At 43.5% G+C, this 11,622-nt stretch overlaps 1 protein-coding gene across 3 annotated transcripts; it reads left to right on the forward strand.

Annotated features, from left to right (window-relative positions):
- Positions 1-33: 33 nt before the first annotated feature.
- LOC139390246 (ankyrin repeat and LEM domain-containing protein 2-like) lies at positions 34-11,058 on the forward strand. Of its 3 annotated transcripts, none has more exons than XM_071137496.1 (13): positions 34-90; positions 2,309-2,847; positions 3,318-3,512; positions 3,715-3,908; positions 4,232-4,420; positions 4,656-4,778; positions 4,881-4,944; positions 5,067-5,248; positions 7,061-7,167; positions 7,255-7,445; positions 7,647-8,580; positions 9,020-9,151; positions 9,308-11,058. In XM_071137496.1, the coding sequence occupies exons 2-13, from the start codon at positions 2,325-2,327 to the stop codon at positions 9,525-9,527; spliced, it is 3,054 nt and encodes a 1,017-aa protein (XP_070993597.1). In that variant the 5' UTR covers positions 34-90; positions 2,309-2,324; the 3' UTR covers positions 9,528-11,058. The 3 variants fall into 3 exon arrangements, with proteins under 3 accessions (XP_070993597.1, XP_070993598.1, XP_070993596.1); XM_071137497.1 differs by lacking the exon at positions 34-90 and adding an exon at positions 466-572; XM_071137495.1 differs by lacking the exon at positions 34-90 and adding an exon at positions 697-844.
- Positions 11,059-11,622: the final 564 nt, after the last annotated feature.

The raw sequence follows: 11,622 nt of genomic DNA on the forward strand, positions 1-11,622 counted from the left end.
TTTCGATCAGGCATTATGTTAATCAAAACCTGGGTCCTTTCTCAACATAGTTTGAAAGCGTCGCGGTGAGGGCAGGTGGAGAGCAAGGAGGTGTGCATGCTAACGTTCATTTTGTTGTCATTTCAAATACTGCAGAATAATATACATTTCCAAGTCCAAACGTTCCAGTAGTTGCATTAATAAAATATATTAATGCGTTATCCAAGTTGTTTACTAAATATAGCACATTTAACTAATTGTTGGTTGTAGGGCTAGTTAGCTTGTTCCTTCGTCACGCACTTGTCATAACTACACGGTTAGCTAATTTAGGTAGCTAGTTGGGTTTTTTTTTTCTTAAGTATTAAAATGATTTTATATTGTTGGTGGGGTTATACTTTTCGCAGCATGTCCCAAAATAACTAGCTACCTACGTTATATTATGGAAAGTGGGTTGCTTGCTAGCGTCTTCTAAGCTAAACTTCCGGCGTAACTAGCTAGCGAGTCAGCATAATAATTTAGCCAGCTAGCTAATGACATGAGATTACTCAGTCGTGCTTGCCTAAACCCAGTTAAGGCACTGCATTTACATATAGGTAGGTGTCAAATGTCACTTCATTATTGCCTTTCAAATGCATTGCTTGCATAGTGAACTGTTTCTAGCAACACCACCATTACTAGCTTGGTTTGAACTATTCGCTAACGAAAGCCCTCCCTCGGAAGTGAGCATGCGCACAGTGTCTTGTAAACAATGAGACGATTCCAGACGGTCTTGACTTGAGCATTGTGTCTGTTTCAACAGTTTATCCCAGCTGAATATTAAAATACATTTCAGATCATGAACAATAAGCAGTTAAGATGATGTCTGGTAAGTAGGTAGATACGACTTTTGTCATCAAATATGTGCTGAGATAGCGTGAATCAATAGCATCACTATGAAGACATGAGATATCAGATTGTTAATGCACAAAAATAGATATTAGGACTGGCACTTGGGCGTGAGCATGAGTAGGATTGCATCGACGGTGATTGGAAATATTCCCTGATTTCTCTGAAATCTAGGAAGTTTAAAAACATCGAACGCAAAAGGCTTTTAACGTGCTTTATTCCGTACAAATCTAGATTTTGATCGGAGCGTTTTTTGTGTGCGAAGCTTTCGAATCGCCCCTTCCTTTCATGGCTTGCATGTTTTGTGAACCTGCAAAAAACCAAGCGGCATGTAGACTTGCGTTACTTCGCTGTTTGATCAAGTAAGGCTGACTGAGTTTATTTCGGGGTTTAATCATATTCAGAGTCAGGCTGTGAATGTATGTTGTCTCTATGCTTTGAAACAGTCCATTAATGGCATTAATAACCTACTTATGGTCGGTCTCGAGGATCATGGGGAGTAAGGTGCACTTGTCAATTAGCTCAAAAGGCTGGGTTCCAGACAAACATTTAACTTTTTCAGTTGGTGGTACCAGCGTCACACAATAGAATACGTTTGAGTCATTTTATAAAGTAATTCACAATGCTTCATTAGGAAGCGTAATAGACTACTGAAATGATATTCAATTAATACGTTGTTACACATATGTCCAAGCAGTAATGCATGATTCAAAATATGTTGACATGCAACTTAATCCAGTGGTTATGAATGTTGGGTTAATGAAAGTAGGGCTCCAGAATTTGTAGAATTATTTTTTTCCTTAATCTCTTTGTGCACTAATATGATATAAATAGGCCTCATTCAATTGGTTATAATTCACCACCTGGGGAAGTTGAAACTCAAAACACATTAGCTAGATAGCTAACTCTAAATATAACACCTACTGCTAGTAGCAATGTATTCATTTAACAGTAAATGTAATGTCCTAAAACATTTTTGCATTAAGGCGTAGTTTACTCGGCATGGCCGATGCACAATTTCTCTCGCTCCGTATTTCAAAGCCATATCAGATATATTATACCTTCAGAAAACTGAGACCCTCCTCTCTTTAATATGAACAATGAGTTGCCTCCAAAGTAGTTTTTTCCAACAATTGCATTTTGAAATGTTATACAATCACGAGAAAGGGGAGAGAGTGTGAGAGGCTCATGCATTACAGCATCCGGTCCCAGCGAATCAGGCAGGCACAGCGGCAGGACAGACACTTCTATTACAGGAATCATGAGAATAATGCACTTTACTGTTGGAACAAATTAATTTTTTATCCGCCCCAAAAAATAGGACGTTTTGATTGAGGTGACTAGGTACCTCAATCAAAATAGAAACATTTACTATCACTATCATTACACAGCAGTTTGTATCTGAATGTGATATCATACGATGTGTTACCCTCTGACTACACAGGTAGCCTAGCTGAAGCATGGAGGCGGTTCTGAGCAGGCTGAGAGGGCTGAGTGCAGACGAGCTGCGAGAGGAGTTCACAAGGGCCGACCTCAAGTGCGGTCCAATCACGGCCACCACCCGTGCCATCTTCGAGAGGAAGTTGGCCCGCGTCCTGGCGGGAGCCGAGGGCAGCAGCAGCACCACAGAGACGGATAGCAGCAGTAATGCCACCACTACAGGCCCAGCCACAAGCAGTAGTGCAGCGGCGGCCAGAGCTGCAGAGCAGGCCAAACCAGTGCCGTCATGTGCTACATCAGCAGCGACTGGCACTGACTCTCCTAAGGCTGTCAGTGATGAGATGGACTTTGGTTACGGAATGGGGCTCAATCCCCCAGAGGAAGAGGAACTTGGCCTGACAGTGAAGTCAAGGGCCCCTTTTAATATCAATAGGGAAGACACTGGCTCTCAGTATACAGCAGAGACTCCTTCAAAGATGGCCCAAGTGTCACCAATGTTCTATGGAGTGTGTCCATTATGGGAGGATGTCTTGGCTAGAAATGGTAAGAAACTGTTATTTCACCTGGGCTGATGTAAACTACCCCTGCAATTTACACTTTGGGCTGTTAGTCGGTCAAACGTGTATTTGTCATTATTTATTTTCCCACACAGAAATGCAAAGACAGAGAACTGTTGGCTGGCTAGCGATTGGGTTACACAAAGTGCAGTGCGCATATTCTGTATGTTGACCATGCTGTCACACTACGCTCAAGGTCCAATTCAAACATTTGATGTTGCTTCTCCATGACATCATGCTGTTCAGGGGTTATTTTGGTTTTGAGCCGTCAGTGGTTGAGATCTATAGCACCTGTCACCTTATGGCTTTCTGCATTAGCATGGCAAAAAAAAAATTGTCGTAAGAATTTGAGCTGCTTTGCTTGTAATGTTTCTAGTTGTAGGTAGATATAAAGAGCTATCTATAGCCTATAGAAACATACCTTTTTTAATTTACCTTTTTTTCTCTCACTTCCAGATAGGGCCCACGTGTATGGTGATAAGAAGGAGGCTCTTCAGGCTGTGAAAATGATGAAAGGAGCTCGCTTTAAAGCCTTTGCCAATCGAGACGATGCTGAGAAATTTGCCAAGGGAATCTGTGACTATTACCCCTCTCCTAGTAAATCCACCCCATGTGTCTCCCCTGTCAAACCAGGCCTGGTCTTCTGCAAGGGTGAGTGCTGGGCTGAAAAGGACAATTATCTCTCCTTACAAAAAAATACATTTGTTTGAAAAATATGCAAAGTCAGTGCTTTTCAAGGGTGTTTGGATGGCATTTCATTTCTTGGATTTTTAAACAAGTAAATTGTTTATCACATATTCTGCTGACCTCTGTTTTAATCTGTTGTCTTCGTCTCTTTTGTCTGTGGCACTAGACAACGTCCCTGTCATGGAGGCAGACACCATCAACAGGGAGAGGGCCAACAGCTTCAAGAGCCCTCGCTGCCAGGATCTGACAGCCAAGCTGAGGAAGGCTGTGGAGAAGGGGGATGAGGTAGCCTTCAGTGAGCTGGTCTGGAGCAACCCACGCTATCTCATTGGCTCTGGAGACAACCCCACTGTTGTGCAGGTGAGTCAGGGAGGAAGTCAGCCAGCAGATGATTACAGTGAAGTATCACAAAAATAGGTAGTCAACCACATAGAAAGATATGACTCCTTCAGATATGACTCAGTAATTCTGTTGACCAATTTAGTTATAATGTTCTAACATAACTGATCTATTACTCTGACAATTTCAGTATAAATCCTATTAGTTTTCCTTTTTCCAACCAAATTAATGTTTCTAACCACAGCCCAGTCTCAAGCCAGGCCTCTGTGGCTGTGACAAACAAGTTGTGACCCAACACTGACCTGCACTACTTTCCTTCATCAATGTCCACTGTGTGTTCCTAGGAGGGGTGCCGGTACAACGTGATGCACGTGGCAGCAAAGGAGAATCAGCCGGGTGTCGCCCAGCTCCTGCTGGAAACTCTAGAGAATCCTGACTTCATGAGGCTCATGTACCCAGATGACCTGGAGGCCATGCTGCAGAAACGCATCCGTTACATCATAGACCTTTACCTCAATACTCCAGACAAAGCTGTGAGTCTCCTTATCTCACCCTTTCTCCATATGTACCTGCTGATAGATTTAACTGTAGGTTTAACACCGAAGAAGGTTTCTAGATGAAATATTTGTGCAGACAAGGCTTTTAGCCGATTCCCCTGTACAGACAAAATCATTTTAAGAAATGGAAAAATTAAGCTTCTTTTTGAGTGCAGACCTACTTGCCTCTGTTCATAGAGTATGTGTGTAACTCTGGTTCTGTCTGTTGCAGGGATTTGAGACACCACTCCACTTTGCCTGTAAGTTTGGTTGTCCAGAAGTGGTGAATGTCCTGTGTTCACATCCTGATACGGATAAAAACTGCAAGAACAAGTACGACCAGAAGCCATCTGATGTGAGTTGCTCCAGATATATACTTTTTTTTAAAGCTAGCTAATGACTGCTCATTGAGCCACATAACTTTTGGATTTCTTGAAATTCTTCTGTTTCCTGACAGGTTATTTGTGAAAGAAAAAACAAAACCCAAGAGGTGAAACAGAAGATATGTGACTATTTGGAAGGTAAGTACACTTCCTCCCAATCACAGGACTTGTGTTTTTTTTCTTTTCCCTGTTTACCCCAAGGCACCTTCTCTTCTGTCAACCTGTTTACCCCAAGGCACCTTCTCTTTTGTCAACCACAGATCGCTGCTATATACCCTTACTGAGGGCCACAGACAACTCTTCCCAGCCTGTCATTGGTGCTCCCTGGTCACCTGAGCCATCAGAAACTCTTACTCATTCGCTGGCTCCCAGGCTCATACGAAGTCCCATGGATCCAGTGATGTCAGTTAGGGCATTCGTTGGCCCACTCAGCCCATCTAAGGTCATTGTCATATCATGTCCTCTTTCAACTCGCACACTTTTTGTCTTCTTATCACCCATTTTTACACTTTAGTTCTATATTTTTTTAGCTCATTATATTTTCATATGGGAAGCTGTTGTTGAAACACAGGATGTACAGTGCATTTGGAAAGTATTCAGACCACTTCACTTTTTCCACATTTTGTTACGTTGCAGCCTTACTCTCAAATTGATAAAATAATTATTTTCCCTCATCAATCTACACACAATACCCCATAATGACAAAGCTAAAACAGGTATTTATAAACTTTTGCAAATGTATAAAAAACAACAACTGATACCTTATGCATTCGGTAAGTATTCAGTCCCCTTAATTTCTTCCACATTTTGTTACATTGCAGCCTTATTCTAAAATGGATGAAATCAAAGATTTCCTCATCAGTCTACACACAATAACCCGAAAAGACAAAGCGAAAACCAATTTTTTTTTACATTTTTGCAAATGTATTAAAAATAAAAAACAGAAATAGCTTAATTACATAGGTATTCAGACCCTTTGCTATGATACTTGAAATTGAGCTCAGATGCATCCTGTTTCCATTGATCATCCTTGAGATGTTTTTTCAACTTGATTGGAGTCCAAAGTGCATGCCAGAGCAAAAACCAAGCCATGAGGTAGAAGAAATTGTCCATAGAGCTCAGACAGGATTGTGTCAAGGCACAGATCTGGAGAAGGGTACCAAAACATTTCTGCAGCATTGAAGCTCCCCAAGAACACCATGGCCTTCATCATTTTTAAATGGAAGAAGTTTGGAACCACCAAGACTCTTCCTAGAGCTGGTCGCCTGGCCAAACTGAGCAATCGGGAGAAGGGCCTTGATCAGGCAGGTGACCAAGAACCTGATGGTTACTCTGACAGAGCTCCAGAGTTCCTCTGTGGAGGAAGGGAGAACCTTCCAGAAGGACAACCATCTCTGCAGCACTCCACCAATCAGGCCTTTATGGTAGAGTGGCCAGACGGAAGCCACTCCTCAGTAAAAGGCACATGACCGTCCACTTGGACTTTGCCAAATGGCACCTAAAGGACTCAGACCATGATAAACAAGATTTTGGTCTGATGAAGCCAAGATTGAACTCTTTGGCCTGAATGCCAAGCGTAACGTCTAGTGGAAACCTGGCACCGTCCCTACGGTGAATCATGGTGGTGGCAGCATCATGCTGTGGGGATGTTTTTCAGCGGCAGGGACTGGGAGACTAGTTAGGAAAAATGAACAGAGCGAAGTACAGAAAGATCCTTGATTAAAACTTGCTGCAGAGCGCTCAGAACTTCAGAATGGGGCGGAAGGTTCACCTTCCAACCGGACAACAACCCTAAGCACACAACCAAGACAACGCAGGAATGGCTTCAGGACAAGTCTCTGAATGTCCTTTATTAGCTCAACCACAGCCCGGACTTGAACATGATCGAAAATCTTTGGAGAGACCTGAAAATAGCTTTGCAGCGACGCTCCCCATCCAACCTGACAGCGCTTGAGAAGATCTGCAGAGAAGAATGGAACACTTCCCAAATACAGGTGTGCCAAGAAGACTCAAGGCTGTAATCGCTGCCTGTTTCAACAAAGTACTGAGTAAATGGGCTGAATACTTATGTAAATGTGATATTTCCGTTAAAATAAAATAAAACAAAAAATCTGTTTTTGCTTTGTCATTATGGGGTATTGTGTGTAGATGTTTTAGAATAAGGCTGTAATCTAACAAAATGTAGAAAAAGTGAAAGGGTCTGAATACTTTCCGTGTGCACTATATGTAAGATTACTTGGTGTCCCCCTTGCAGGCAGATGAGTTCCGCCGGGTATGGAAGACACCCCCAAGAGACAGGGCGGGGCACTTCCAGCACATCCTGAAGTCTGACCCTGACCGTGGAGCAGAGAAAGTGGGCAGGTACGTCTAGAAAGCCTGAAGTTTAACAACTTTGTTCAATTTTTCCCAGCTTCTCCAACCACAGTGTTATGTTCTCCTCCCTCACAGAGACCTTGCCAGAGAGCTGGGCCACCCCTGGGCTGAGTACTGGGATTTCCTGGAGAGTTTTACAGACCTGTCTTCTGCAGACGGCCTCCGTAAGCTGGAGGAGTACCTCAACAAGAAGGACTTCAGTCAGCGTGCACACGAAGAGGCAGGGGAGAACGAAACCAGCAACCGCTTCAGAACCCCTTCCCCAGGTAATGTTATCCTCACCAGTTGCTATTGATAAACTGTATAGTACTGGTATTGAATTCAGATGATCAAGTTTGAGAAATGAGAGCGATGGTACAGCCATCAAGGTCTTGAATTGATGCTCCCATACAACTTTAGATTGACCAGTAAATGCATTTCTTGTGTGCTTCAAATGAACAGTTTCCCCTCCTCTCTGCCATTTACAGGTAAGCCCAAGAAGTTCTGCAACTCCATCTCAGTGGGGGCCTTCCTGGACGAGGGTGATGACATCAGCCTGGAGGAGATGAAGAACCGTCAGAACACGGCACTCACCAGCATTACCTCCTCGGCGTGTTCTAAGGACAGTCTGGTGGGTGCTGTGGGCGGCCTGGGCCTCCGTGAGTTCCACATCCTGCCCGATGACCTCATCGAGACAGCTGCCGAGCGAGACCTCCTGTGCTCCTCCGTGTCAGAAAGCCTCCTCTCGCCCATCTGTGACAACGGCCTGGGCCTGTGCCCCTCCACGGGGGCAGAGAGGACTCACAACGGGGATATGATGTCCCCCCGCGCCTCCTCATCCCCCTGCTGCGTGCTGTCGCCCATCTCCAACTTGATGGTGGAGTTTGAAAGGATGTCCCTGCAGGATGGGGTGGACAACCCCACCAGAGACAGGGAGAGGAGGAGGAGTGGGGGACACAGGCACGGTGGGCACAGGGAAGGACTCTCTCGGGACGATCTGGCATCCGGGGTGGGCCGTCTCACGCTGGGGGGTGACACCAATGAAGACTTATTGTTTGAGAGGGGCTGTAGCTCAGAGGCCGGGGACAGGGAGGGGGGGGTGTGGAGGGGGACCTGTGTGAGTGGGGAGGTGCAGGGAGAGGTGGTGGTATGGATGGAAGACAGGGCCAGTGGTGGAAGCGGCAGCTCGGAGGAGTACTTTGTGGCTGAGGAGAGCTTGGAGGCTCTGGGCCCAAGGACTAGGGTGCTGGGGCCAGGGACCGTGTCAGGGCGCACACTCTGCTCCAGATCTAAGTCGTGGGATCACGGGGGGAGGGATCTGAGCAGCTCAGGATCATCCAGCTCCTGTAAGTCCCTGGACAACTCCCATGAGTTACTAGCACGGACCCCACCTCGCATCAGAAGAAGACTTTTCATTGAAGGGTGAGTGATGAGGTTTAGGGTGATTGTTCTGAGGTTTTTAATTACGCAACAAGGCCCAAGGGGGTGTGATATATGGACAATATACCACGGCTAAGGGCTGTTCTTAAGCACGACGCAACGTGGAGTGCTAGGACAAGGCCCTTAGCCATGTGGTATACTGGCCATATATCACAAACCCCCAAGGTGCCTTATTGCTATTATAAAATAGTCACCAAAGTAATTAGAGCAGTAAAAATAAATGTTTTGTCGAAACCACCAAGTTTATAATTAAGGATAATGTACTAGAGCTGACTGCAGAGGCGAGCTGTTATGTATTCTGTGGGGAAAATGAAGCTGCACAGTGGGATAACTTCCTGCTTGCAGACGTCAGCAAGCAACAGCAGAATTAAAATCTGCCAAACCCTTCAACCTACCTCTCTTGTTTTGTCTGTTGTTTCAGGGATTCACCAACCAAGTTGGACAGACAGGTCCTGTCGGCAGTAGAAGCCACAGATATCGACCCCTCGAAGTTCCCCAGCATTCAGAAATGGAAAAGCACAATTCAGACGTACACCTCATCAGACATGCAAAGGTATGCATGTCTCCATGCATATGAACAGTTGTCACTGCCTGCAAGTTGCCTAAATATGGAAACACATTGACAAGTGCTTAAATGTCAGTTGCTATCGTATGGAAACAACCAAATAAATGCAGACTGGTGGTGGTATTGTTTCTGTTTGTCTTTCAGCTGGCCCAGCTCTGCAGTGATAAAAAGCAGACCCAGGGTATATCAGGCCTCTCCCCTCACACACGGCTCTCCTGTCAGCAGCCTGGTGTCCCCTGCTGGTGGCCGCTTCAGTCCCGCCCGACACACAGGCTTTCCAGACTTCACCAGCCCCAACCGCTACAGCCCTGCACATGCCAGCTACATCCAACGCATCCGCCTCAGGCACTTCAACGACCCTTAGCCAACTCCAAGCCCTGACCGAGACTAACCCCCCTGGCCAGAAACAATAGGCTACAGCCCTGCCACCACGGTGGTTAAATATGCCAGAGCTCAAAACCATGTACCTAACAAAATATGCACAAGTGTCTTGAAGATTTGTATTAATGACGTATGGTACTACTTCTATATATTGCATACATACAAGATTCTCAGTATGTCGGGTCGTGATGTACACTCAGACTTAAAAAAAGAAAAAAAGAACCAGGTTTCCTTCAGTCTGTACTTTGTACTGTATGAGTGTTGAATTGACAATATTATTCATAGTAAGTGTGAAACACCTGTGTCATAGCTCAGTCAACTTTTTTAATAACCAGTAATACAGCTGCACTCCCCAAAACATTGAGTAGATGTTCGTTAAACTTCAGAATAGAATCGTCGGTAAGATTCACTTAACTGAAAATAGCTGTTTTTAAGAAGTAAAAAGAAATGTCAATATTGTAAAGTAATTTTTTTTTAAATGTCAGTCAGTAGCACAAAACCAACTTTTTATGTGTGTACTAAACCAACTGCCAGTTATTTTGTTTCTTCTAAGTTCAGGAATTGCCTTAATTTTCTGAAACGATGGACCAGTCAGTCTCCATGCAGAATTAGCCACATCCTGTCCAGTTTGGTTAAAGTTGATGCATCCTGACAACAGCATAGCAACCACCATCGGACTGCAGCTCACCCAACAAATGGCTCCAAAGCAAACATGGGGAATATGGTAATACACTGAAGTTTTCCATGTTTTTATTTTGTTATTTCATTAATAAATAGAGATGTGTTCATTTTCCAGGTACCAATGTTTTTGTGCGTCATGTAATTTCTGTGTTGTCTTCACACTTAACTTCTCTTTTAACGACTGTCGGCCTCACACAATAGCTGAAAGGTAAACTTCTTGGAACTGTTCTTGGTTTTTCTAAAGGTGTCTGAGAGTAATGGCAAGCTGTACATAAGAGGTTACTGCAGAGTGCAACAAAGACATGTTTACTCATTTGTAATCAATGGCTTACTAAATGTGAATGTGCAAGAACCTGTAGCTAAACTCTATGAAGATAGTTATCACCGTTAAAATAAGGTCCATTTACAAACTGCTGTAAAAAGAATGGTCTGCCAGCCAGCAAAGCTGAATATAGAAATCAACAGCTTTAAATCAAAATTGAATAGGAATCACCCTTACTATATAGATTGTCACTCTTAGTATGAGAGATGTGAGTAATATTGAATGTGAATAGAAAATCTTGATTAAAGGCACCAACTTTTTCATGGAGAGGATTGTATTGTCGTTCTCGTGTTCACAGGTGACACAGATTTCGTTCTGGTCTCCAAATGTTTTATGAATGTGGAGTCCTGCAAATTGCACCTAAATACTTAAACATACTTATTGTGCTTTGGCATTCTGTGCTTCTTTAAAAAAGGATTTTTAAAAATTCATTGTGAATTTCTCCTTTTCTGTATGTCCAGATCCTCATTTGCTTTTGATTAATCAATAAAACAGTTTCCTCATCTTTGAATTGTTGTCCTTTGAGCACTTTCTAATATTGCCCTAAATGGCAGTGTCACCCTTATTCTCTACTACTGTATATTAGTGCCTTTAGTGTGACAGTGGCACACTAACAATATGACACTTCATAAACCATTCAAATTACTAACAAATATTAATTTGATCCCTTCAAGCTTTGTAGTGCCAACACTAAGATGCATCAGATTTGCTGTTAGACAGTATCATTGCTTTTGTCCCAGCTTGAGTTAACGCTAACCCTATTTTATAACTAAGAGTACTTATTTGGTGTACTGCTGAGTAACACAAAACATTTACATGACCATGTGTCCTTTATTGCATGTTTCTACTGAACACAACTGTATCTAAACCTAAGAGGAAGCTTTGATCCAAATACAAAAGGACAGCATGAGAAGCATTTACAGAACTACAGCAAATATGCCATACATACTATGGACAAATGATTTGTTTAAAAATCCTATCACTTTGTCTTTGAAAGTCGCATACTGTTTACATTCATAATAAGTGTTGAGTGGGCCCTGGCAGTCATCATCACATCAGCTTTCTGAGTTAAGGG

Source organism: Oncorhynchus clarkii, chromosome 30 (genome assembly GCF_045791955.1).
Source record: "Oncorhynchus clarkii lewisi isolate Uvic-CL-2024 chromosome 30, UVic_Ocla_1.0, whole genome shotgun sequence".
In the NCBI taxonomy this organism is placed as follows: domain Eukaryota; kingdom Metazoa; phylum Chordata; class Actinopteri; order Salmoniformes; family Salmonidae; genus Oncorhynchus; species Oncorhynchus clarkii.